The following is a 23,716-nucleotide window of genomic DNA, read 5'->3' as shown; positions in this document are numbered from 1 at the left end:
GTCTTTGGCCTTACAGTCTGACATGGGGTGAGGTTTCTGACAAGCAGCACGAGCCTCAGAATGAGCTGCAGGAGCCTCGAGGTTGAAAGCACCATCTCTCTCGCTCTCGCTCTCTCTCGCTCTCTCGATAATTTCCAAATTCAAGAAAGTGTTGTTGCTTGTTCCTGACAATGCTGAGAGCTCAGCATGTCTTTACCACTCGGACAGTCAACACCTAGAAGTTGAAAATATTTTAGAAAAGGAGTGCTACAAACAGGATTTCAGTAATCGCAGATCCACAGCAGGAGCCACAACCAGAGTTTTCATATAAAGGAAAGCACAGTTCTTGGTGGGTGCAACTTAGTGTTTTTTTGTGGGGGAGGGGGGTACATGACCCTGTCAGTCCCCTCCCTCTCAAACACTTGTAAACTGTCTATCTCATCTCTAACCAACTCTTATCCCTTTGTACATCAGCATGTTTATTCATGGCATGACTCTCACTGTGGCACATCGAGAGGTTGCTGGAGGAAGAGTGGCAGGGTGCTGTGAATCTCCATGCTGACATGTCAAAGGCAGTCAGACACAAAGGAATAAAAGATGCACAGAATCAATTGCAGCACAACACTTGGGACCGCAATATGAGATGAACACTCAAGGCATTGTACTTGATATGTGCAGAGGCAGTACATACAAATCACCTCATCCAGGTGACGGCTGGAGCACTGCACATTTCGGAGGAATAAACCCGCTCTGCTCTCCGTCGCTGATTTACAGAGACAAGTCAACATAAAAAAGACACGGCAGATCAAAGCCGTGCAGAGCAACAATGTCACATCCTGGAGGCAAATATGGCAAACCCTGGGACTCCAGTGCCTGTGGCAGTGCATGCTATCTGTAGCTTAAGCTAAGAAATCGTGCCTTAATTTGTCAAAGGAGGGCAGAGCATATACAGAGAAGGAAAACACATGACTCACAGTGGGTTCCCTCTACGATGGGCCTGTGTTTGAAGATAAAGAGCTAAGGGAAATAGCTCTACTTCCCCAACGCTAATGGGGCCTAAGGTTCGACATGCTGAATAAGTAATATGGAGAAAGTAACACCGTGGCCAGAGAGCATCTTCTAAGTCTTTATACAGAATTCAATCCAAAAAGGAAAAAGGGGCTATTTTCTTCTGCAGAAGGTGCTGTGAGGTTGTTGCATATTTTCGTATTCAGCATACTTTGGCAGTGGCAGAACGCATTATTCTCTTTTTTTTCTGACAAAGGGAAAGTTGGATTATAAAATTCAATCTCTGAGGGCAGTTGAGGATAAAAGATGAAGTCTGTGTGTCTGTGTGTGGGGTGTGGTTTCCTGAGTCTCATGCACTGCTAAACGCCACTGAAGGATTTGCAATAATGTCACAGCCGTGTCTGAGAGTCTGGGAAAAAAGAGAAATTTACAGTTAATGCAAAATGGTATTATACTGACATAAACATATGCACACACACACACACACACACACACACAAAGTGAATGGGGGTAAGACGCTGGAATTACTGAGCTGTGAGGCTATTCGAATTTAGAGCATGTCTAATCAGTATATCACCCAAAATATGAACCACACACCCACACACACACGTGCACACAGACACACACACACACACACACAGCATGGCAGCATATCTAGCAAATGCATGTGAGCTGCCTAAGAAATGATTTGTTGAAAATCCTACTCTTAATGGACGATAGATCCGATGTTGAGGGTTGGCCGTCAAATGTATGGTCGTCAGATATGTCGGTTTTCAATTCAACACATCACTATCTCCGCCAATCATAACCCCCCTCGCCCTACAGTAAATTCAACTGTGCCGTTTTCGAGGCAGGCTGAAGGCGCCGATCACTGCGGCCGTGCCACAATATGATCTACATTCAGCTGCCAATCAGGGTTCAGTCAACAAAGTGGCTGGCACACTTGCTTCGCACACAATCATCCGGAAGTGCTGCATGCTTCATTAACTAGATCAGCTGATGGAGTAATTGTAGAAAAAACAAACACTGTCGGTTAGCTTTATTTTAGCAATTTTACTGTTGGTAGTTACTGTCAACTAGAGTTATTTTATGCCTTTTGATCGACATTTTTTATTGTCTTTTATGAATATATTTGTTGACAGTATGTATTTAAGTGGCCACATATTCAAAACACTTACTTTTCCTGAAATCTCCTCACCTGTGCGTGATAGTCATTTAGCTACAAAGGGCCTCATTTCACCACAGCTGTCTGTTTCCACATTCTAATTACTGTTCGTTGTTCTACAGATACACTAAAATATAATATGTTCAGCCATATTTGAATACTTAAATATTAAGTGTTACAATGTTAATGAGAACGTGGACCGTGATGTCAGTGCTCTTTGAGCTCCTTTTTGATATTATCAAATATCATCATTTATCAAATATTTTTTTACTCTTCTATAGTAGTAATTGTGTAATTGTGATTGAAATGCTTCAAACAGCTTACAGAGTATGCAAGAGGGGAAAGGGAAGTCTATGTGAAGTAGTTGGGGGCCGAAGAGGACGGGCTCCTGCTGTCCATCCTTAGGACATCTTATCAATGTAATGTCCTTCATTTTTTTAAATGCTAATCTGTTATTGGCCCAAACACGTACAATGATGCAACCTCCCTTGGGTCTTTACCAATCAGCAACCACAATACAATGTTGATATTGCATTGGTCCAATCAAGATTTCCAAAGTTCATCTTCAATTTGTTATGGAATATTTCTCAAACTATTCGGGAGAAGAGTGTAAAGTGTTTTCAAATCAATGTCAAATAAACAGAGTCTTGATGAAAGATCAAAGTTGTAATAGTCAATTCATTTGCTTGCAAGCAAAGGGTGCAGTTCTCACGGACACGTATTGCAGTCTCCTGAGAAAAAGCCCTCTGATCATCTCCGTACATTTACCTTTATAACCACAGACAAGAGAAACAGCTGAGAAGGGGGGGGGGGGGGGGGATGTGGGAGACAGTTATTTGTGTGTACTGTGCAATGTCTGGTATGTTCTCTGCAACACAAGAATAGGCCTAGTTCTCTGCCGAGGCCATATATGGCCTGCAAATGACTTCTCCTGTGCTCTTTGCCCTGTGGATGCTTCATGTTACAGCAGGTGCTGTCCTCCTACAGAGAACTGATCAGAGAGCATGATAAAAACATTTTTTCCTCTTACAAACTCTCCACAACTTTATTGTACGAGAGTCTGAGGAACTGGCAGTAAGTAAGTAAGTGATAGATAGAGATTAGAAAATAAATTATAACATGCAAATTGCCTAAAGGGCCTAAATTGTATTCAGGCCCTTTCAACAGAGTTTCCCTTTTCTTATCCAGCAGTAGCTAGCTGCTTGCATTAGCCAATGCAGCAGGGGGGTGAGCTAAGCCAGTGTAGGAGGGGGATGTGGGCTCTTTGCGTGGTTCCAGTGAGCAGCCTGTAGCTATAGTATAGCAGCAGCATTGTGAGGAAGTTGAAGGCGGGACTTGGATGATTGGGAGATATTGGAGTAGAGGAAGTATCAGTACTCGATCCATGAGGATATGAAGGCATGGATTGCTATTTACAGGTCTGGGCAGGAGAGGACAGGTGGATCGGAGCTAAAAGAACTTGAATTGAATGACTGGATTTATCCGTTTATCAAACTTGTTGCTGTCAAGTGTTTTGTTACAACGAAGTAAACATGTTAAAAGAGTTGCTTCCATTTGTTTCTAAAGTAATTTAATGTTTCTGTATTTCGTTGTGGTCACTTTAAGAATCACATTGTGTCAGTAACAGAAAGTTACGTCATGTGACCAGTAATCAGGAAGTAAGTGAGCATGACTGAGATCTGCTGTTTTAATCCAACAAAATCTGCATACATCGTATGCCTTGTGGTAGCATCGCGGGTATGTATTGATTGTTTTATTGTAATCTACGATTTTTTGGGACAATGTTACAGTCTGTGAACTTTGATGCAAGGAATCTACAGAGTTACTATTACTAATGACTACATAATAATTTATAACATGTTAAAATATGATGCCAACTATTACAATTGAAAATACATATTTAATGAATACATAATACAGTAAAAACAAGGGGGTTTAATTCAAATTAAAGGTTGAGTTGGTATATTTACAGTGTGTATATCTGTACAGGTTGAAAACGAGCACATTGTAAAATATGCTTTTTGTTTTTGTTTCACCTTTCCTTGCAACGTCAATAAACCTGTGGGCAAGGCAAGATCATCTTCAGAGTCTGGATGTTTGGGAAGGGTTTATCTGACTGTCAAGTTTTATACAGCACATATACCGAGGGCAGCACATCAAGTAAAAGTTGAAGAGGAAACCAAGGTTGGTAGCACGGGGCTTGAGGTGAGACGATAGTTGGGCCGTGTTATTGGTGAGTCATTTAATGGAGTCTGGGGGGCCAAAAAGCACAGCCTCAGATTTGTTGTAATTGAGCCGCAGGAAATTGAGGTCCATCCAGCTTTTGATGATCTCAAAGCACTCCCTAACGCATATAAGGTATGATGGGCAGTTGGCTTTCAGGGATAGGTAGAACTCTAAAAGCCCTGCGACCCACATTTCCCATACAGGAACCAAGAGCATCATTTCATTTGACCCTCCCTGGCTGATTAATGCCCATATACTTCAAAGTATATGTCTCCAGTTTGTAACCCAGATTTGAGCTTTCTGTTTCAAATATTTTGTCACACTAATGACATCATCAAGGTTATTTTAACAGACAGGACAAAGCTCCCAGCAGAGCCACAAAAGATGCCATACAGCTGTTTGAAGAGGCTGAATAGTACCTCTCATGACAGGTAAACTGACTTTTATGAATAAAAATCAGAGGAGTTCCCATCTTAGTTACATTCACACCACACTCAGCTGTGGTGAGAAAGTGCAAAGGTTGTAAAGTTGGTTTAGTCTAGAGTCTAGACTCTAGACTCTAGAGTATAGCGTTGATGAACAGCTGAGGCTATTGTGAGTTCAATGAGGCAAGAGCTGCATAAACAAGTGTGTCTGTCATATTCACGTACACAAATACTTGTTTGTTTTCCAGTCTACGCTGTCATAGTTTATATAAGCTACCAGTGAACAATAACATTCTCCCCTCACAAGAAACTATTTTTTTATATATATTCTGATCCATTTATTGTGACGACAGCTCACACATTTGAGCTTTTATTCAAAAAATCTTTATAAATGTGTTTTGAGAAGTATATCATTGCTACCTTGTTTTATTCAATCTCATGGAGAGGGCACAGAATGCACAATGTTGTCCATACTTATCAGGACTGATCTTCTTCCCGATATGACTGACATCTCCATTCTGAAATGTCATTTTCTCAGAGTTGCTATGGCAACAGCTTGTGTAACTTCCACTGTAGGACTTGCGAGTACCAGAGAATGTAAATTCAGTTTTGTAAGTTGGCGTGCGTGTTGTCAGCTGCAGGAAAATGGATCTTGGTTCATGGTGTGTGGGTTAATTAACAGACATATGGTTACACTATGGAGGAGGAAACAATGTCAATAGTCTCCATGGAACTGTCTGACATGTTGCTCAACAAGCCGATCACAGTTGTGGGTGAGAGACGCAGAGAGGGCTCCATGTCTGTCTGCTCTGTGGTTAGTAACAAACAGCAGCAGCCACATTCAGTGTTTACAAACTACTCGAGCTCTGCTGATTAAGTGATGGAAGAAAATCATTTCACCACAGCAAACGTTTTCATTAATGCCATGTTTTTGTCATATAAACTATATATTATGATAATACATATACAAATACTCAGTGTCATCGTCATTATTGTTGGTCGTGCTTTGGTAAGTGTGCATTTCTGTCAATTTGTCAACAAAAACTAGACACGAAAACTAGACACACTATTACAAAACTAGACAAGAACCTTTCCTTTTTTTTCTACAAAATGTCAAATTTTTGTCACACCTTTAATTTGACTTCTAAGCATTTCGGGGCTACAGCTGGCGCCATCTTCTCATCTACTGTGTGGTTGGTGGGAAATACCTTGTTTATTTGTTCGCACACAGTGTCCATGGGTCTCCGCTCTGCAGTAACTCAACAGATTAACTCTCCTCAGTAATTCCAGTTGGCATTTCCAAACTCTGGTATTTAGAACAGAACTGCTCTCTCTTTGTGGTTCCCACTCATCTGGCATTAGCATTAGCTGTTACCGCAGCTATCTGTGCAAAACCCCCTGATTGACACTTCAAACGCCCTGAAAGCCTCAAAGGGACCCCGGTTGCCACCAGGTATTTTGCGCTCTGGTAATAGGCTGTGTTAAAACATAGGCACTTGGTTGTAAAGCTATGTTAGGAAATCACCAAAGCATTCGAGGGTTAAGTTGTAAATACTTGTGTTTATGAGGGTGTTTCTCCCTCATGAATTCATTTCAAAAGCTCAAAAGCAGTCAAGGTAATACGAATTAAGAGAGACTCAATTATTGTTGGGTTTAGAGTCCGAGCCAGCCTCCAGGTTTCCCAGGTCCCTGCAGCAATGCTCGGATGACCATTTGATTGACAGGCCGGTGAATGAGAGCCAGGGATTGGATACGAGCCCTCTGTGCTCATTCTAATAAGACACTGCCTTCCAGAGGAATCGGACTCACAGCAGTCCAAGGTTAATCTAGATGTCAACACCTGCTGAGTGTGCAGTGGATTGCTGTGTGGGGGTTGGGGGGGGGGCATCCCCCATCTTCCCCTCTGCTGTGGAAGCTTAATGTGGCAGCTGATTTCATCCTCCCTCCAGGAGGACGTGTACAGGTTGGTATTTCAGTGCTGCCGTGCATGACTGTTCCTCCCGGCACTTTGGCTGCCGACCTGCTTACTTGCTTGTTAATTGTTTCCTATCCACTCTGGCCACACTCCAAACCTGCTCCACGACATTCCTAAGCACTTGAAGTGTTCATCTTTCAGGATGGTGTAAATAAATGTATGTAACTGGAAACTATGGTATGGCAGGTAATGGTCGTAATTACATTCAAACACGATTTGTAAGAATACTTTTTTCAACTCTGACCATTTTAGTAAAAAGTTCTACTCACCACATTGAAAACATTGGGTCTGTCAAAAGAAAGAGCTCTTGTGTGCACAACATTTGAATTCAGCCAGAATGGCCGACTCCACTACAGATGATGTAGAGATGTAACTCATCAGCGTGAATACAGTTAATGGCTACAAAGGAAACAATAAATAGTATAAAAAATTAAAAAATATCAAAAAATTTAAATATAATTGGTTTTGATATGTGAACATCTTCAAGATCAAAACTTAAATAACTTGTCATACGGAAGTTGCACAGCATCACCGCAAGGAATATGTGGCCATTATGCGATTTTGTATTGATATCCATGGCGATATTTTCCCAACTATATTGTTTAATCAATATCTAACATTAGGTGACCGATAACTTCTGTCAATGGCCGCACATAACTAATTAATTACATAGACTAACTTTTATAAAATTCTAAAATACTAACAATAAAAGTGAATTATAATTATGTAATTGTCCTTTTTTTCTCCTTACTCAAACAGTGGAGTGAGGAGAGCTCCCTTGTCATGGTGCTATTTCAAAGGCAGCTTGGTTTCAACACGAAACCCTCTAGAATCCCACCACCCTTTGGTTTCGCAGAAGATTAGCAGTTCGACCCTCAGCTTCATTGATGTGTCGATGTGATGCGGGCAAGACACCTTAACCCCAAATTGCTCCCGAAGGCTGTGCCTACAGTGTATGAATGGTGTGAATGTTTAGTTAGTCCTGATGGGCGGGTGGCACATTGCATGGTAGGTGGCCCCTGCCATCAGTGTGTGAATGGTTGAGGGACATGTAGTTTAGAAGCCCTTTGAGTGGTCGGAAGTCTAGAAAGGCGCTACACAAGAACAAGTTAATTGACCATTGCCAGTTTTCAGTTATAATAGTAGTAGATACCCTTTTATTAGTGTACAAAGCGTAGTTTGTTCAAAGTGCAAGAGATAGTTACGAGATGCAAAAACAGCCAGAGCATCATCAATGAGTACCACCCTCTAGAACAATTACATTCACCAAACACAGTATTCAGGGGACACATGAAGCCACTAAATATCATTTTAGTGGTAATTGTCATGCATTTCGCAACAGTGGACTCACTTAACAGAACCCCCCCCCCCCCTTTGTCCTGTCACTTGTCTAATCCTCCACACCACCTCTTTTGCATTTTGTCAAATCCATTTATTTCCTCCGCAGATCAACCGAATTAGAAAGAAGGCTTGTGGTGAAAATACGTCTTTATTGCTGTCATCATCAATATCGCTATCCTGATCTGGGTCACTGCGCACGGATTGGCTGCATGGCAAATGGAGTGGAAATTTCCCATTTTGTTCGGAGCATTTTATGTTTCAAACGCACGTCTACTGGGGAAACGATATTGAAGGGTGTAAACAGTTAACAGGTCTCTTTTACCCCACAAACACCTTGGAAAGAAAAGCGAGAGATGCTCACTTGATCACACTTGATAAGAAAGCCTTGGGGATTAGTCAAAGGCATTCTCCCTCGGTTCAGGTACTCAACAAAAAAACTGTTTACAGTGCGATAGCACCAGAGACCGCTTTGAGGCACAGCAGAAGATTATGATTTCTCAACTTATCAAATGGAAGGAAACATTTTTGATCAAATAGCGGTGGGCAATTTTGCATTGAAGGTCAGTACATTTGCGAGCGCGTCTGCGGGTAAGAAAATGTGTTGTATTTTATAATGAGCTCCGGTGTAGCATCTCTTTTCATTTGAATAACCTCTTCCTCACAAATGAGCTCGCCTCCTCATCTTTGCACCAAAGAGCGGATGCAGAAAACACTCAGGCCCCATCTTCTGTCCTTGTGTTTTCTATAACGCTGCTTATCCGAGGCAAGCCGACACAACTGAATACAGTTCAGGATTATTTCTGACAGAATGAGACAGGCCGTCTTCAGTGTGGAGGGTGAATCATTTTTGTGTCGTCATTTTGTCTTTGGAAGACGGACGAGGGTAAATCAGACTGAAATACTCCAAGGTGAATACACTTTTAAAACTTTAAAACTTGATTTTCGCTCAAGCGGCTTGGCTGTGTTGCGGCACTTGATGCTAACCGAGAAGCAATCTGCTTGAAAGACACAACAATATATTCACTTTAAATACACACTCAGCAGAAGCTTTCATGTCGCATGCATGGGAGACTCTTGACTGCAACAGTCAGCACCTCAATAAGCAAGGCAAGGCAAGGCAAGTTTATTTGTATAGCACATTTCAACAACAAGGTAATTCAAAGTGCTTCACATAAAACCATTAAAAGCATCAAAACATAAGGCAAAAGAAAAGGAGATTTAAAAACAATTAAAGAAACAGTGTAAGAAATAAAATTCAGTAGTAAAATGCAGAAATGCAGGAAATTGTTTAATATATTAATTGAACGTGGTTCAATTAAAGGCAGCAGCAAACAGAAAGGTCTTCAATCTTGATTTAGCTTTTTGGGACTTTGTTCCAGATATGTGGAGCAGAAAAACTGAACGCTGCTTCTCCATATTTTAGTTCTGACTCTGGGAACAGAAAGTAGACCGGTCCCAGACGACCTGAGGGGTCGGGATGGTTCATAAGGTAGCAGCAGATCAGAGATGTATTTTGGCCCAAAACCATTCAGTGCTTTGTAAACCAACAGCAGGATTTTAAAGTCAATTCTTTGTTGGACAGGAAGCCAGTGCAAAGACATCAGAACTGGGGTGATATGATCCACCCTCCTGGTCTTAGTGAGGACTCGAGCTGCAGCGTTCTGAATCAGCTACAGCTTTCTGACGGACTTTTTACAGAGACCTGTAAACACACCATTACAGTAGTCCAGTCTGCTGAAGATAAATGCGTGGACAAGTTTTTCCAAATCCTGTTGAGACATAAGTCCTCTAATCCTTGATATATTCTTCAGGTGATAATAGGCTGATTTTGTAATTGTCTTGATATGGCTGTTCAGGTTGAGGTCTGAATCCATAACTACACCTAGATTTCTGGCTTGGTTTGTGGATTTTAACATCAGTGACTGAAGCTGAGCGGTGATTTTCAATTGTTCGTCCTTGGTACCAAAAACAATTACTTCTGTTTTATCTTTGTTCCATTGAAGAAAATTCTGGCACATCCAGTTGTTGATTTGTTCAATGCAGTTACCCAGCCCTTGTATGGGATTATAGTCCCCTGGTGACATAGTTATGTAGATTTGTGTGTCGTCTGCATAATTATGATAACACACTTTGTTGTTTTCCATAATCTGAGCTAGTGGAAGCATGTAGATGTTGAACAGAAGAGGCCCCAGTATTGAACCTTGGGGAACACCACATGTAATTTTAGTCAGCTCTGATGTGTAATCAGCTACAGACACAAAGTATTCTCGGCCCTTCAAGTAGGATTCAAACCAGTTAAGTGCTGTGCCAGAGAGTCCCACCCAGATTTTTAGTCTTTCTAGGAGTATGGCATGGTCGACCGTGTCGATGGCCGATATATATTGAATGTTTGCTTTCAATAAAAGCTCTCCATGAGTGCTTTATACATATATATATATATATAATAGATATATACGATGACTTTTTTTCGACATACTGTACTATGACTTTTTGTGATTTTGTAGAAATCGTGTTTTGTCTTTTTATGACCTTTTCCGACACACTATATGACTTTTGTGACTTTTTTTGAAATACTGTGTTTAGACTTTGTGTATCACTGTGACTTATTTTCGGCAAACTATAAAATCATTTTTGACGTTTCTTCGAGATTCTATATTTTTATTTTTTATGACTTTTTTTGACCCCACTATGCTATAACACAATGTTGTTTTTTTCAAAATTCTATATTTTTACCTTTTATGATTTTTTTTCAACATGCTATACTATTGTAACAGACTGTCTCATATTTGTCGTTCTGGTGTTGACGCTGATATGTCCCTTGAGGGTTGCCGTAGCGGAGCGGCAACTCCCGCCTCTGGCCGAAGGGGGAAACAATAATAAAGAGAGTAGCCGACTAGCCGTGGGCTGAACAAGATGTCTGGTCTCCCGACTCCAGTTATTACTGTATGATAAGTGCCCTTCTACACGAACCCAAGACGCTCGGTCACACTATGACTTGTGACTTTTTTTCGACATTCTTTAATTTTAGTTTAATTTAGATTCGTGACACAATATAATGCTGGTGGGCTGCTTCACCAGGAGTAGAGCGGACGGCAGCTCCAGGTGACGGACCCACCGTGGCCGTTGACTAGGGTTCCGACTCCTCGAGCTGCCTAGTGCCGACTGCTCTACTCCCGGTGGGGAACGATGAGCCAAAGATATGGGTTGTTTTCTTGTATCTGCCACTTTGAATTTACTCAAATAAACTGATTAACGAAGCACACATATATGGAAACACGCAGATGGCTTATGTAAACTATAAGCCGACACCACACGTGACGATTTTAAGGTAATTTTGACGGACTTTTATTTTTGTTTCTTTTTTATTATTATAGCTGTCGACTGTACAATTTAGATTGTGTGAACCCAGTAGTAGAGATACAATGGCAGGTTGCTTTAGGCATATCGTACCTTTAAAGGTGCATGAAATAAAAAAAACATTAATATGGCAGCAAACAACTATTTGCTATGTAAAGTAGTGCTAAATGCACTGCACAGTACACCATCCCTGGTTCCCCCTTAGGTAAACCCTGTTAGTTCTGTCAGCTTATTTGTCATAGTCTGTACTGTAAGTGCTGCTGGCACCGTTATCTGCGAGCCGCCAGCTCTGGCGTCGCCATAATGAGAACCGTGACGTGACGTGTTCACATTTTGTTTACCCAATATATATTTATCATCTGATGCTATAGGCTGCTGTTGGAGCATGCAGCAGTTAGAAAATTGACACTTTAGCCTCTCCAGACTTAACCACAAATATGAGCAGACCCCCCCCCCCCCACCACACACACACACATCCACAGCCACACACTAATAGAGAAAGCTCAAACACAGAAAACACTGTAATTGTAAATCGATCAACAATTATGATACCACTATAATAAGATACAACTTACTGACCTCAAATCCATTGGCCCTGACTGTGTTTCCATTTTTCCGGTGTTTGTAAGAAGACAAACAAAAATGGAATGACTCATTTAACATGTGGACCCACCAACGAAGCTTAAAAGTATGTAGCAACCATAAAGCTTATGTTTCTTTTTCTGCATCATCAGACGGTGAAGTTGTATACATTTCACTGTGATGGATTATGTATCTCATGCCATTTAAAGAACTGAAGACATATGAACATATCTTCATACCTATAGGTGCAACATGGTTGTGTGGTTTAATATGAAGTACAGTAATTTGAGTTGTGGGACATTACTCAAATTAGCACCTCAGCTCATCCAGCCGAGATGGTTCGGGTATCTAATCGGGATGCCTCCTCGGCGCCTCCCACTGTTTTCCCGTCACGCCCAACTGGGAGGAGAACGGGGAAGACCCAGGACACACTGGAGGGATTACATCTCCCAGCTGGCCTGGGAACGCCTCGGGATCCCCCAGAATGAGCTAGAACATGTTGCCGGGGACAGGGAAGGCTGGGTCAGCTTGCTTGGCTTGCTGCCACCGCGACCCGTCCCCGGATAAGAGGAAAATGGATGGACGGACATTCTAAGGGTAAATGGCATTTTACTGCAACGTCTCTGGTTCGAGTCCAGCTTTGTCGCTCTCCCTCTCTTTTAATTTCTTGTCTGTCTGTATATTATCAGTTGTCCAATAAGGGCACATTTAAAAAAAAAATTAAAAATAGGGTTGTCAAAGAGGGTCTGTGGGTTGCTTTCTTTCATCTCAGCCTTTACTTAAACCCCCCCAAACACATTTGGAAAACATTACATAATTAAACAACAAAAAAAACACAACAAAACCCCCCCCCCCCCCAAAAAAGAAGGAAACATAAGGTTATTTAATGGGTTATGAACCTCATTGAGAGGATTCCCGCTCCCTTGATGGTCCAACTGGAACCCCCCCCCCCCCCCCCCACACACACACACACACACAATTAATCTTAGATTTCTATGAACTCAGACACAGACATTCAGTTTACTTTAGTCCCCTTGGTTGTTGTTTTTTGTGTGTCTTACTTTAAATATAAATATAATAATAACATGAAAATGAAAACAAAATGACTCGGGATTAGGGTTAGGGTTACTAAATGTTCTATCTCCTCAAGAACAACGCCTTATGCGCCTCTGAGCAAGGCACTTCATCTGCAGTTGTTGCTTGCTCGCTAGCTCAGTTAACTAGATACGGATACAAAAGCAATTGTATTTCTTTCTTCTTTTTCTTTTTTTAGGTGCAGGTGTTATTACATCAAGACCACTGCACTGGTGATGAAGAGATGGCCTAACAAGGGCCTTTGATGGAAACAAAGAGTCTTGGTCACAAAACAAAAGAGGGTTGTCCTGGTTCAACCTTTGCTGCAGAACTTTCTGGCCTCTTCTTAAAATTCACCAAGCTGGCCAATCATGGATATGAAGCTGAGCTTTTCCAGGTAGATCATCTTGTAGCATGTAAAAAAGTCTAGCAAGTGGTGAAACAAACAAAACATATCAAATTATTGTGATAACTTTTGTTTTCTTGACAGAGACCTGATCCCCAATGACAGATAATGTTGTATTTGCCTTTTTACAACAACGTACACTGTACTCTAATATCTTATTTTTAACTGGTGTTTGATTCAAGTGTGTTAGAATATTAAAGGTATAATTATAGAAAGTAAAAAAAAAAAGGTTAAAAACATTTATCCTTACCAGATATTCAAAAACACAGTAGTTGTTTTTTTCAGCCCCGAACAGGCTCTGGTCTAGTCTGCCTTTCAGGCTGCACATTTGTTTACATTGTAGTGATTCTGCACTGTAAAAAGGCATTAGTTACTAGAAGTTCCTGTTGATATCTTTATACGCATAAATGAAGATTTTCAAGTTATGGGGAACGTCTTCTTTTTTTAAGATTTTCGAAGCTGATTTACAGACTTTTGACTATTGTGTTCAGATTGACCAACCACGACCAGAAAATGAAGAAAAGCAAAAGAAACTTGTGTTGACAAATATTGATTTGGCCACACAGCTGCCATGCAAGGCGCTGACGAGCACACTTTGAAACGTGGACCACAGGAGGCAAGGATCGAACCCCCGTCCCAGTGATTAGTGCTGTCGACAACCCGGTCCACCTCCTGAACCACAGCCGTCCCGCACTGACATGTTTCTGTCACTTCAGAAGTGGATGGAGGAACAGCAGATAACGCAGAATGTTGACTGAAACACGTGCTGTGAGATTTAGATTGAAGACAAGATTTTGTCAAATTTACACATCTTTATAAGACAGGACAAAATGGAAAAGGAGATCGTCTGGTTGTTTGAAGACATTTTCTTAAGAGAGTCACATTAATACAAAGATCTATCATGGAATACCAGTATTGTATATACTGCAGTTGTTATACCACATTTTTATATTCTGTAACATGTGTACATATGCCAACTTTGCTTCAAAAGTGTTCAGTTAGTTCATCCAAGAAAAACTAAAACAAAAAAAAACGATTTCAAACAATATTCAACTCACTATGAAAGGATTACAATACCCTGCAAATGCTCACGGTCTGTGCCATGATGTCTTTAAGCGTTTATCTTTACCACAAGAGAATACACACAAACTCAAAGCTTTGGGTAACTCGTTGGATTTGATCCTGCCTTTCATATAAAATACTTGAAACAGCTGGATGCTCATTAATGATTTACATAGTCCCAAGGGGAAGAGAGACAACACTGTGATTCTGTGAGAATTCATGTCAGGATAATAAGGAAGTGATGTGAAGAGTTCCACTCCAAAATGCTTTATATCCAGATACAACATAAAATAAAATCATTGCCTGAGGGTTATCATTCAGTGTCTGAGAAATCTCCAGCATCCACTCTAACAATGAACTCATTTTGAGCACTTTATTACGAACGAGTAATGAAAAGTAATTTCATTTGGTTTTCGTTCTCTCTTTATTTTGCCGTTAAGCTTTTTGGGGATCATGTTTTTTTCTGCAACATTTTTGGAACAAAACTCTTCATGATTTCCAGCCCTCTAAATACTGTAATAATCAAAATATGGAACGAGAAATACCAAACAGTTAGCTGATCCACTTCAGTGATTATTATTTTTGATGTACCATCCATAAATGAACACAAGTTTCTTCCTGCTTCAGTGGCTCCCCTCTGGTTGGAGCAGAAGAGGTTTTTATCAAAGCAATAGACGGGTGCGAAACCTCATCATTGCTAAACATGCAAAGGCCTCGAGTGCGAGGAAGAAAAGAAATGCTGTGAGTCATGTACAGTTGATGAAAACAAATCAGAACAGTAAAATTAGGTTGTTTTTATTGTGGTGTGCTGAACGGAATGCGAGGGAAGAAGTCGTCGCGTTTCTTTTCTCGGCTTGTGAAGTGACAGGATCCTTATGGTAACAGTTTGACATTTGGGGAAATGCTCTCATTTGCTTTCTTGAGTGTCAGGTGAGAAGATCAATACCACTCTTGTGTCTGTACAGTAAATATGAAGCTACGTCCGACAGCCGGTTAGCTTGGCTAACGGTGTTAGGTTAGCTTTAGAGGTGCTGGTAGGTTGATTTAGTTTCCTTTCGATAGAGCGAGGCTTTTTCCCTGTTTCCAGTCTACATCTGTCTAAGCCAGGGGTCTCAAACTCGTTTTCACTCCGGGCCACATCAGCATCATGGTCGCCCACAAAGGGCCGGTTGTAAATGTAACTACTCGTAACATATTGTTAAATAACTCTCTGCAGTCACAGTTTAAAGTAGTCTTCAATGTACTCACAAAACATTTCCATGTCAAATGTACAGTAACCAGCCAAAGAGCTGCTTCTATGACTGTGTGTTTAAGTATCTCATAATTTTGACTTTCAATCTCATCATTTTGACTTTCTATCTCAGAATTATGACTTTCTATCATAGTTATGACTTGCTATCTCATAACTTCGACTTTCTATCTCATAATTTCGACTATGGGGATATATTTATTGTGAAGTCTAACTAAAAAAATATTTTTTTATTATTATTTTTTATTTTTATTTTTTTTTTGCAGGCGGATTCGCGGGCCACATAAAATGACGTGGCCGGGAGTTTGAGACCCCTGGTCTAAGCTAAGCTAAGCTAACTGTCTCCTGGCTGCAGCTTCCCATGGATCTGACAGATATGAGAGTGTTTTCTATCTCCTCAACTTACTCTCAGCTGGAAGGGAATAAGCGCATTTCACAAAATATCTCACTATTCCTTTGATTTTCTTAGGCTGTGTATGCGAGGCACACACTTGCATCTAACAAATGATTCTTATTTCCCCTTACAACAATGTTTTCTTTAGAGTGGAAAAGCAGTTTCACACGAAAATGTTCCCGAAAGTTTCTCAAAGCGCGTGTACATGTTTTAGGGGTGTGGTGTAAGATATTACGGAGCAACGCATTATTCTTGCCATAAAAAAAGCGAATGAGCTGGAAAGTGAATATGAGGCTTCATCACCTCTTTGGAAAAGTGTTGTGTTGATGGCGTCCCCTATTCTCCACAGTCTCTGTGATTCGGTGGCAGCTGACTTTTCGAACTGTATTCACCGTTGTTCACCTTCACCACATAAGACAACTTACCAGCACTGATACGGGTAATTCCCAAGAGAAAACCTCCTCTAGATTAGGATGAAAACAAATACCATAGTTTTATACTTTAGCCACCCAGATCACAGTCAGAAAAGGAACCAAAATAACACCCCAAAAAATAAGTTAACATCATTTTGACACAGAAGTTTACAATATGTACATTTTTTTTTTTGTTTTTAAATTAAAATAGATTTTTCGGTTGTCTGATTGGGTAGGTCCTCTACAGCGCGCTCCTCTAATTTCAACCATCCAGTGTTATTCCGCAGAAGCAGAGTTCCCATTAAAAGCTCAGTGCCGGCCAATCAGAGCGCAAGTAAGGCTACCATTGTCAAGTCCCTGCCAATAGTTTGTTGGTGACGTCTTTAAACAGGGCCAAGCCCTTCACAACACAAATGGCAGACCCCTTCAACATCTTGACAAAAAGAAATAAATATAAAATATATGTAATATTTCTATATATATTCATTAAACCAAACCCAGGATAGATTTTAACTCTGATGTGTTCTCTCCATAATATAATCAAACTGTGGTCATTTTCCTAATGTCAGTCCACTTTACTTCCCTTTTTGTCTCCACTTTTGCGTATTTTTGCAGTTAAAAAAAAAAAAGAAAAAAAAAAAAAAGTCTTTCTTCAAACCTGTACATCTTATATGCAAGTAAACAAAATGTAAAAGTGCGTGTTTTTTTGAATATGTTATATCCACTATATCCAAAAGTGTTGCAGGCACTTAAGTCCTTCCCAAACATTGTAGGTGTTTTTCGACAGTGGAGTAGGTTGGTTTGGTTATTCCTGGATTCGCGTGGGTCCGTCTATCTGTATGTCTCTGTCGTCTGGCGAGGAACGGGGCCACCCCGGGCCGCTGCTAGCCCAGGATGTCCAGGTAGACCGGCGTGGCTTTCCCCATGGCGAACAGGACCTTCTGAATGTCCTTAATGTTCAGTCGCTGCTGCGGTTCCCTCTGCCAGCAGCCCAGCATGATGTCGTACACCTCTTTAGGACAAATCCGTGGCCTGTCCAGAACCCGGCCCTGGGTTATGCACTCAATAACCTGCAGAGGAGACAGGGCAGTGGAGTGAGACAGACGATTTTCACTCACTGATTGCTTTGGTTTGGCCATAATGAGAAAAAGGTGACACTGAGCAGACTGTCCTCTGAGGTTTGAACGAATGAAACTGAGATGAAAGAAATAAACAGTCTGCTTTCACTCTTAAATTTGTCCAATTTCAAAGGAGAAACAAGATATTTGTGCCACAGCACAAACATAATAACACTGACTATCTTTGGGGAAGGATGTTTTAGATGTTGCTTAAACGGGTATTGATCATTTCTTTGTTGGACTTGTGCTGTAATTAGTCAGATGACTCATTGCCGTCGCGACAATTTGACTTAATTTTTTGTGTCAACTCCAGACTACTAGCTTTCACACCTAACCTTATTGATTCGGCCAAAACAAACTGAGGTCTGTTTGCCCGGTTAGAACGGTTCCTTTGGGCAAATATGAAAGCTGTCAATCAAACCCTGGAGAGGACCAGCAACCGATCAAGACTGCTTGAAAAGGTGAGTCTAGAACCGCTTCGAGGAGGAGTCTAGTTTGGTTCGTCTGACAGCAAATATGTGATTTCAGCATGATTTCAAGAGCTCATCTACTAATACATTCATCTGCTGATTGTGGAATGTGTTCAGGAAGCTGTCTCATAATTGATCGGTATAAGACCATGTATGTACCCTATTCATGCACATCAAGACGTTTACGCATTACAAGCGCACGTATTTTCGCACCAGTCATCTGAGAGCATGCAAAGGGGCTTTTGCACAGTCCTGTCCTCTACCTGTTAGCCAATAGCCATGAAATGCAAATGTCAATTGGTAGTCTAATAACACAAATAATGCTTGTAATCATTTATTTTTCTCGTGAGCTGTTTGTGACACCAAAGCACATAAATATACACATCAGAATCATTAAAGTGCACTTGGTGTTTACTCCTCTTGGTGCCCTTGTAAAAACTCAATGCGAACAGGAACCAGACCAGATCTAAACCGAAGCAATGTATGATTTATCCGCTCGGTCCGAACCAAATGAACTGAACTACAGGTTTGAAAGCACCCTAACATGGATATGGATCTATTTGTGGGTAATGACTGTGGCTCCACTGAAAAACTGCAGCAAAAAAAGTGTTTTTTTTTCTTTTAGCATTGTAACCACATTCAATTTCTTTACGCTCTAAACTAAAACAAGCTGAAACATTGTGTTCTTTTCCGTGTTCAAGGCGTAGAATAATTACCATAAGTTTTGATATTATGGTGTCATGCAATTCCATGCTCTTGCAAGCTACAGTAGCAGCACAACGCGGTGTCAGAACAAAGCCTTTGATAATCTACTGCTATCTAAAGTCAAATTTCCCTGCAAGAATGTATGACAAAACCTAATCTGTGTGTAAATAAATACGATTTCATTGTGGTTTTTACTCAAGAGTGCCAATACAGGATATTACAACAACCAACTGGGAAAACCCTGTTCTTTTGTTCCACCTGTTGCATCTGTTTACCAAGGTAAAGCACTGCTTTCTCTCTATTGTTACATTCTTTCTCTCATGTCTTGTCACCAAAGGATGAGACGCCTGGCAGACAGACCGCCTTGAGACTTGGACTGAGGGGGTAGAGCATCAAATGCTGCAAAGACATATCTTCTTTGCATAAATTCCCAGACCCCAAACATTACGAACAGACAGTATTAAAGGCCGCACTGGTCATGACAACAGCATCTGGCCTAACGCATTGTTAGAAAATGATCCTGGGAGTAATCATGAATGACTGAGAATCAAGCCTACGGAAATGTTTCGATCAATTCACGAACGACTAACGAAGTTGCGGTTCTATATTATGGCAGCAGAGGAATTCCCTGCCTTTCCTTTACTTGTGATGAGCTATGTTACCCACAATGCAACTCAACTTCTGATAGTTTGGTTGGAAGTTTGGGTGTGTTATATTACAACATACTAAACAAGAAGCGGCTTTATACAACCTTTCTTCACATGCAGTAGTTACTAGTACTCCCCAACACCTGGATACAGACTTTGCTGTGCAAAATTGTAATTGTAGAAAGTTGTAGAAAAGGAGTTGCCCTTTAAGTGACCAACTTAGACGTTGTGGAGAATTTCAGTATGAAACACATTATAAGTAGGATTAAATAACACCCCTAGTGGTGAGTAGAAGTGTCACAATAATATATGTTAGTCACAATATGTTTACAATATTCTTACTTATAGAGGATATTATCTGTTACAGTATATTAACTCATTGAATGTATTAAATCATAAAAGTATAGTCACTAAAGGTATTAAAACACTGTAAGAATAGTTTTGAGGGTCAGACAGGGATTCTGAGTGAGACATACAGCACATGGAGGATGTGGTAAGACGGGGACGGACAACTGACCAGAGGTGGAGCCAAGATGTTTCGCTAAAGGATCGATCATGGGAGGGGACAGAATTCAAATGGAGCCAATCACTGATCAACGGAGGATCAGTCACACGTTTTATGACTGTTTCGGACATTTCCAACTGTCGGGGCATATAAAACACTGTTCTAGAGAGCATTCCTCAGACCACATCCGCCCCTCTTTTTTAGCACCTGGAGTGGCCAGACCTGTGAGGAGGACGCGTGCATGTGGTCTCTGTTCTCGAGAACGTTACTATTGATAGTTGATTCAGTTTGTAAGTGAACTTTGTGTAGTCCATTAAATATTGTTTAATTGTGAACGGGATCCAGTTGCGTTTTTCTGATGCGCGTGCGCAGGAGGAAGCTCGAAGCAGAAATCTCCCTGCGGCCTGGTGAAGCCTCTCATCCTTCTGTTTAAACCCGAACAACGTTAAAGTGACGGCAATCTCACTTAACTTCAGGTCCTGTTTTGTCCTTATCTGTCTAAAGTATGTCCGCAAAGCAGTCCGCTACACTATCTAATATGATGTGATGAGTGGTGTCTGTTGGATAAACTCTGTACTTTCAAGCTTGTCTGACAGGTGGTAAAGCACCTCTAAGCAACATATCAATGTATAACTTTTACAGCAGCCATCTGTAAAATACAGGGCATTTACTCAAGTACTGTACTTTTTAGGTAGTTGTACCTTCTATCTACTTCACTACATTTCAGAGGTATTGCATTCATTGTAATTGTTTTTTTGACAGTTGGAGTTACCGGTTATTTTGAAAAAGCCCTGTAATATCAGCAAAATGCCGACAGATATCGCCCCCCTTTATTTCATCTAAAGTAGCTTTAGAGTTGTTGAAAACAACTTATTTCTCACTGCCTGGCAGTATCCAGCTTCTCATTGCAGTCGTGGTGTTTACACTGAATGAAAAATGCACTCAACCCAACAACCCATGTGTTTCGTTTTTTTCTATGCCTGCGCCATTCAAACAAATTGTGCATCGTTTTATACACATTTCCCCCAAATTCAGCCTGACACATTTGGTTTCTTTGGAAACTTTGCAATCTCCTCAAGAATGTAACATACACTTGTGTGGGTTTGAACAATGTTTGGCAGCATGGCAGTTTGTGATGTCTGTTTTTTTTTCTGAATAAACAAACAAAGGAAAGTGGTGGAGCCTATAGAGCCGAGTGGAGAATGAGGCCCGTTTGAAAGCAAGTTCCCACGTTACCCGACATCATTTATCACTGTCACTGGCACCCACTTCTAATTGCTGCTGTAATGTATCATTGTGCAATGTGTTGGACAAATCTGAATAACTGAATAATAGGTACAATATTGCATTCTAACACTACCTGAAGACAAAATTACAACGTAGAAATATCTTGTGGATTTTCATTTTTTGGGCGATCACATCATACAGTGCTCATCTCATTACATTGTCACAAGGTTACGGCAGTGCAGTTTAATCAGCTGAGTGTTTCAGAGTATCTCAAAAATCTCTCAGCTCAAGATACTCAGAAAAGAAGAACATATTGATGTTTCAATTGTAATACATATAAGTGCATTGCATGCCAGGTTATTCTTTTCGGCCAATTTCAGTTTCTCAATATGGTCGCTTTACGACAGTAATCCGAATTGAATTTTGTTGATTCAAAGCAGAGCCTCCAATGAAAAACCAAACCAATGATGGGTGTTATGTAATGCGGCATCTTGTCTGATGGCAAAGCGGCATCAATTCATCACCTCGTTGGGCTCGTTGGCCTCGTTGGAAACAACACGAGGCAGTAGATTAAGATCCAGAATGGCAGTGTTCATTTAAATCTCCTATAAGAAGGAAGGCCAGCTATTTGATTCCCACTTAGACAACAACTCAATTAATATACAGTGTTTTGGTGATTTGAAATGCAGAAGGGGACTTCACCATTTACCATGAGATAACCTGGAGCTGTAAAGTTCAATGCGGGCATGACGGCCAGTAGTGCAGCTTTTGTTAATATATATATATACAGTATATATATATATATATATGTGTGTGTGTGTGTGTGTGCGTGTGCTGTTTCTTGAGAAGGTTTATCTAAATGCTACTGGCTCTTTGTACCTCGTTGTTACCCAGCTGAAACCAAGGCTGCTTCCCATAGGTAAAGATCTCCCACAAGATGACTCCAAAGCTCCAGACGTCGCTTTCCGTGGAGAACTTCCTGTACATGATGCTCTCCGGGGGCATCCAGCGAATAGGTAGCATGGTATGTCCTCCAACCTGAGGAGAGGAGAACAAAAAGAAAGGAGAGGAGATCTTTATTGCACATGAAATGTTGTCGCTACAAAAACAGATTAGAACATTCAATCATTAACACAACTCCCAGGCGCCTGGGGATTAACTGTCCTTGCATGTGGCTGATACGACGAGCTTAACGTCTCATGAATGTCTTGCTGTGCACTGGGATGTAGACACTGATGCAATACGGGAAAACGCTGACTTATCTGCCACCTGCTCTGTATGTATTGAATTGCGAAATTCCGAAGGTTATGATAATGAACTGCCCCTTTGTTCTTGTTGAAAAATTGCAATCTGCAATCCGTTCTCTGCAGGAGTACTGGCACGAAGCAGAGGATCAGACTCAAAGCGTGGGATTGAATGTGTGGTAATCAGCGTTTTAAATAAATCGGTTTCAACTAGAAAACTGCTGAATGCAGTCTCATATGGATCCTCATAGCAAAGAAGTTCATATGGCTGCAAATGTGAGTGTTTAAAACTCTACATATGCACATGTAACCCCCCCCCCCCCTTCATATGAAGGTTTGCAGGAAGCCACGTGCCCGCTGAGACAGGGGAGATATCAACTGTAAGCTATTTAATGTCTTTAAACCTGCAAAACCCGACGCAAAGTCTCCCATGTTGTAAATCCAATGTGGCTGGGTATTAATCGATGAAACAATCATCCATTAATCATCCTCGCTCTCAGCTTCCATTAGCAGGCATTGTTTTAAAATCTATTTCCCATTCATGTCGGTGACTGTGCTTTAATGAGCTGGACAAGACTGATGTGGCAATGAGAGGCAAAGTATTGCAGGTTTCAGCTCAGAATGCTCGGACAGTATTAATTACATTGATGATGGCGGAGCTCAGGAGTCAAAGTACGCTATTGACGGATAGTGTTGTTAACATGCTGGTGTGATTTGACGTGATGCTTGTTGGAGCCACTGTTGTTTCAGCATTGCTTAACTGCTGCTGGGATTTCTCTCCATCTACACAGAAGTGTTTGAAAGTCTACAACTTGATGTCTGGAAAGTTGATGATTCAAAGTAAATTTCCCAAAGAAACCTAAATGCAAGTTCCAGTTGCTGACTTATTTTTTACTGTGTAACTATATGACTGCCTCAATGAAAACTGAGTAACTGAGCAAACCTGATCGACTGAGGAAGACCATGAGATGCAGTTTAAAGCCAATGGAAACAAAATGGAACGAAGTGGAACTTTAAGTAACTTTTTATGTTGAAATATTTTAGATACATTTTACATTCCATACCCACGAAGTTTGATGGTGGTCCCATTTCATAAGACAGAAATAGGGAAAAAAGAGCAATATACTGTCGGACCTATACACAG

The 23,716-nt window shown here is 40.9% G+C and overlaps 1 protein-coding gene across 1 annotated transcript in view; it reads right to left on the bottom strand.

The window, feature by feature from the left end:
• Nucleotides 1–17,540: 17,540 nt before the first annotated feature.
• The window catches only part of ntrk3b (neurotrophic tyrosine kinase, receptor, type 3b), a gene marked incomplete at its 3' end in the record, with an annotated part of 159,687 nt that continues 153,511 nt past the window's right edge, over nucleotides 17,541–23,716 (bottom strand). The window contains exons 15-16 of the mRNA XM_079294337.1: nucleotides 22,208–22,366; nucleotides 17,541–17,726 (exon numbers count right to left, since the gene is read on the bottom strand). Coding sequence (XP_079150463.1) covers nucleotides 17,541–17,726; nucleotides 22,208–22,366 — 345 coding nt within the window. The remainder of the gene's footprint in view (nucleotides 17,727–22,207; nucleotides 22,367–23,716) is intronic.

The sequence above is a fragment of the Melanostigma gelatinosum genome (genome assembly GCF_949748355.1).
Source record: "Melanostigma gelatinosum genome assembly, chromosome: 2".
NCBI lineage: Eukaryota > Metazoa > Chordata > Actinopteri > Perciformes > Zoarcidae > Melanostigma > Melanostigma gelatinosum.
This window is presented reverse-complemented; position numbering and strand designations above follow the sequence as displayed.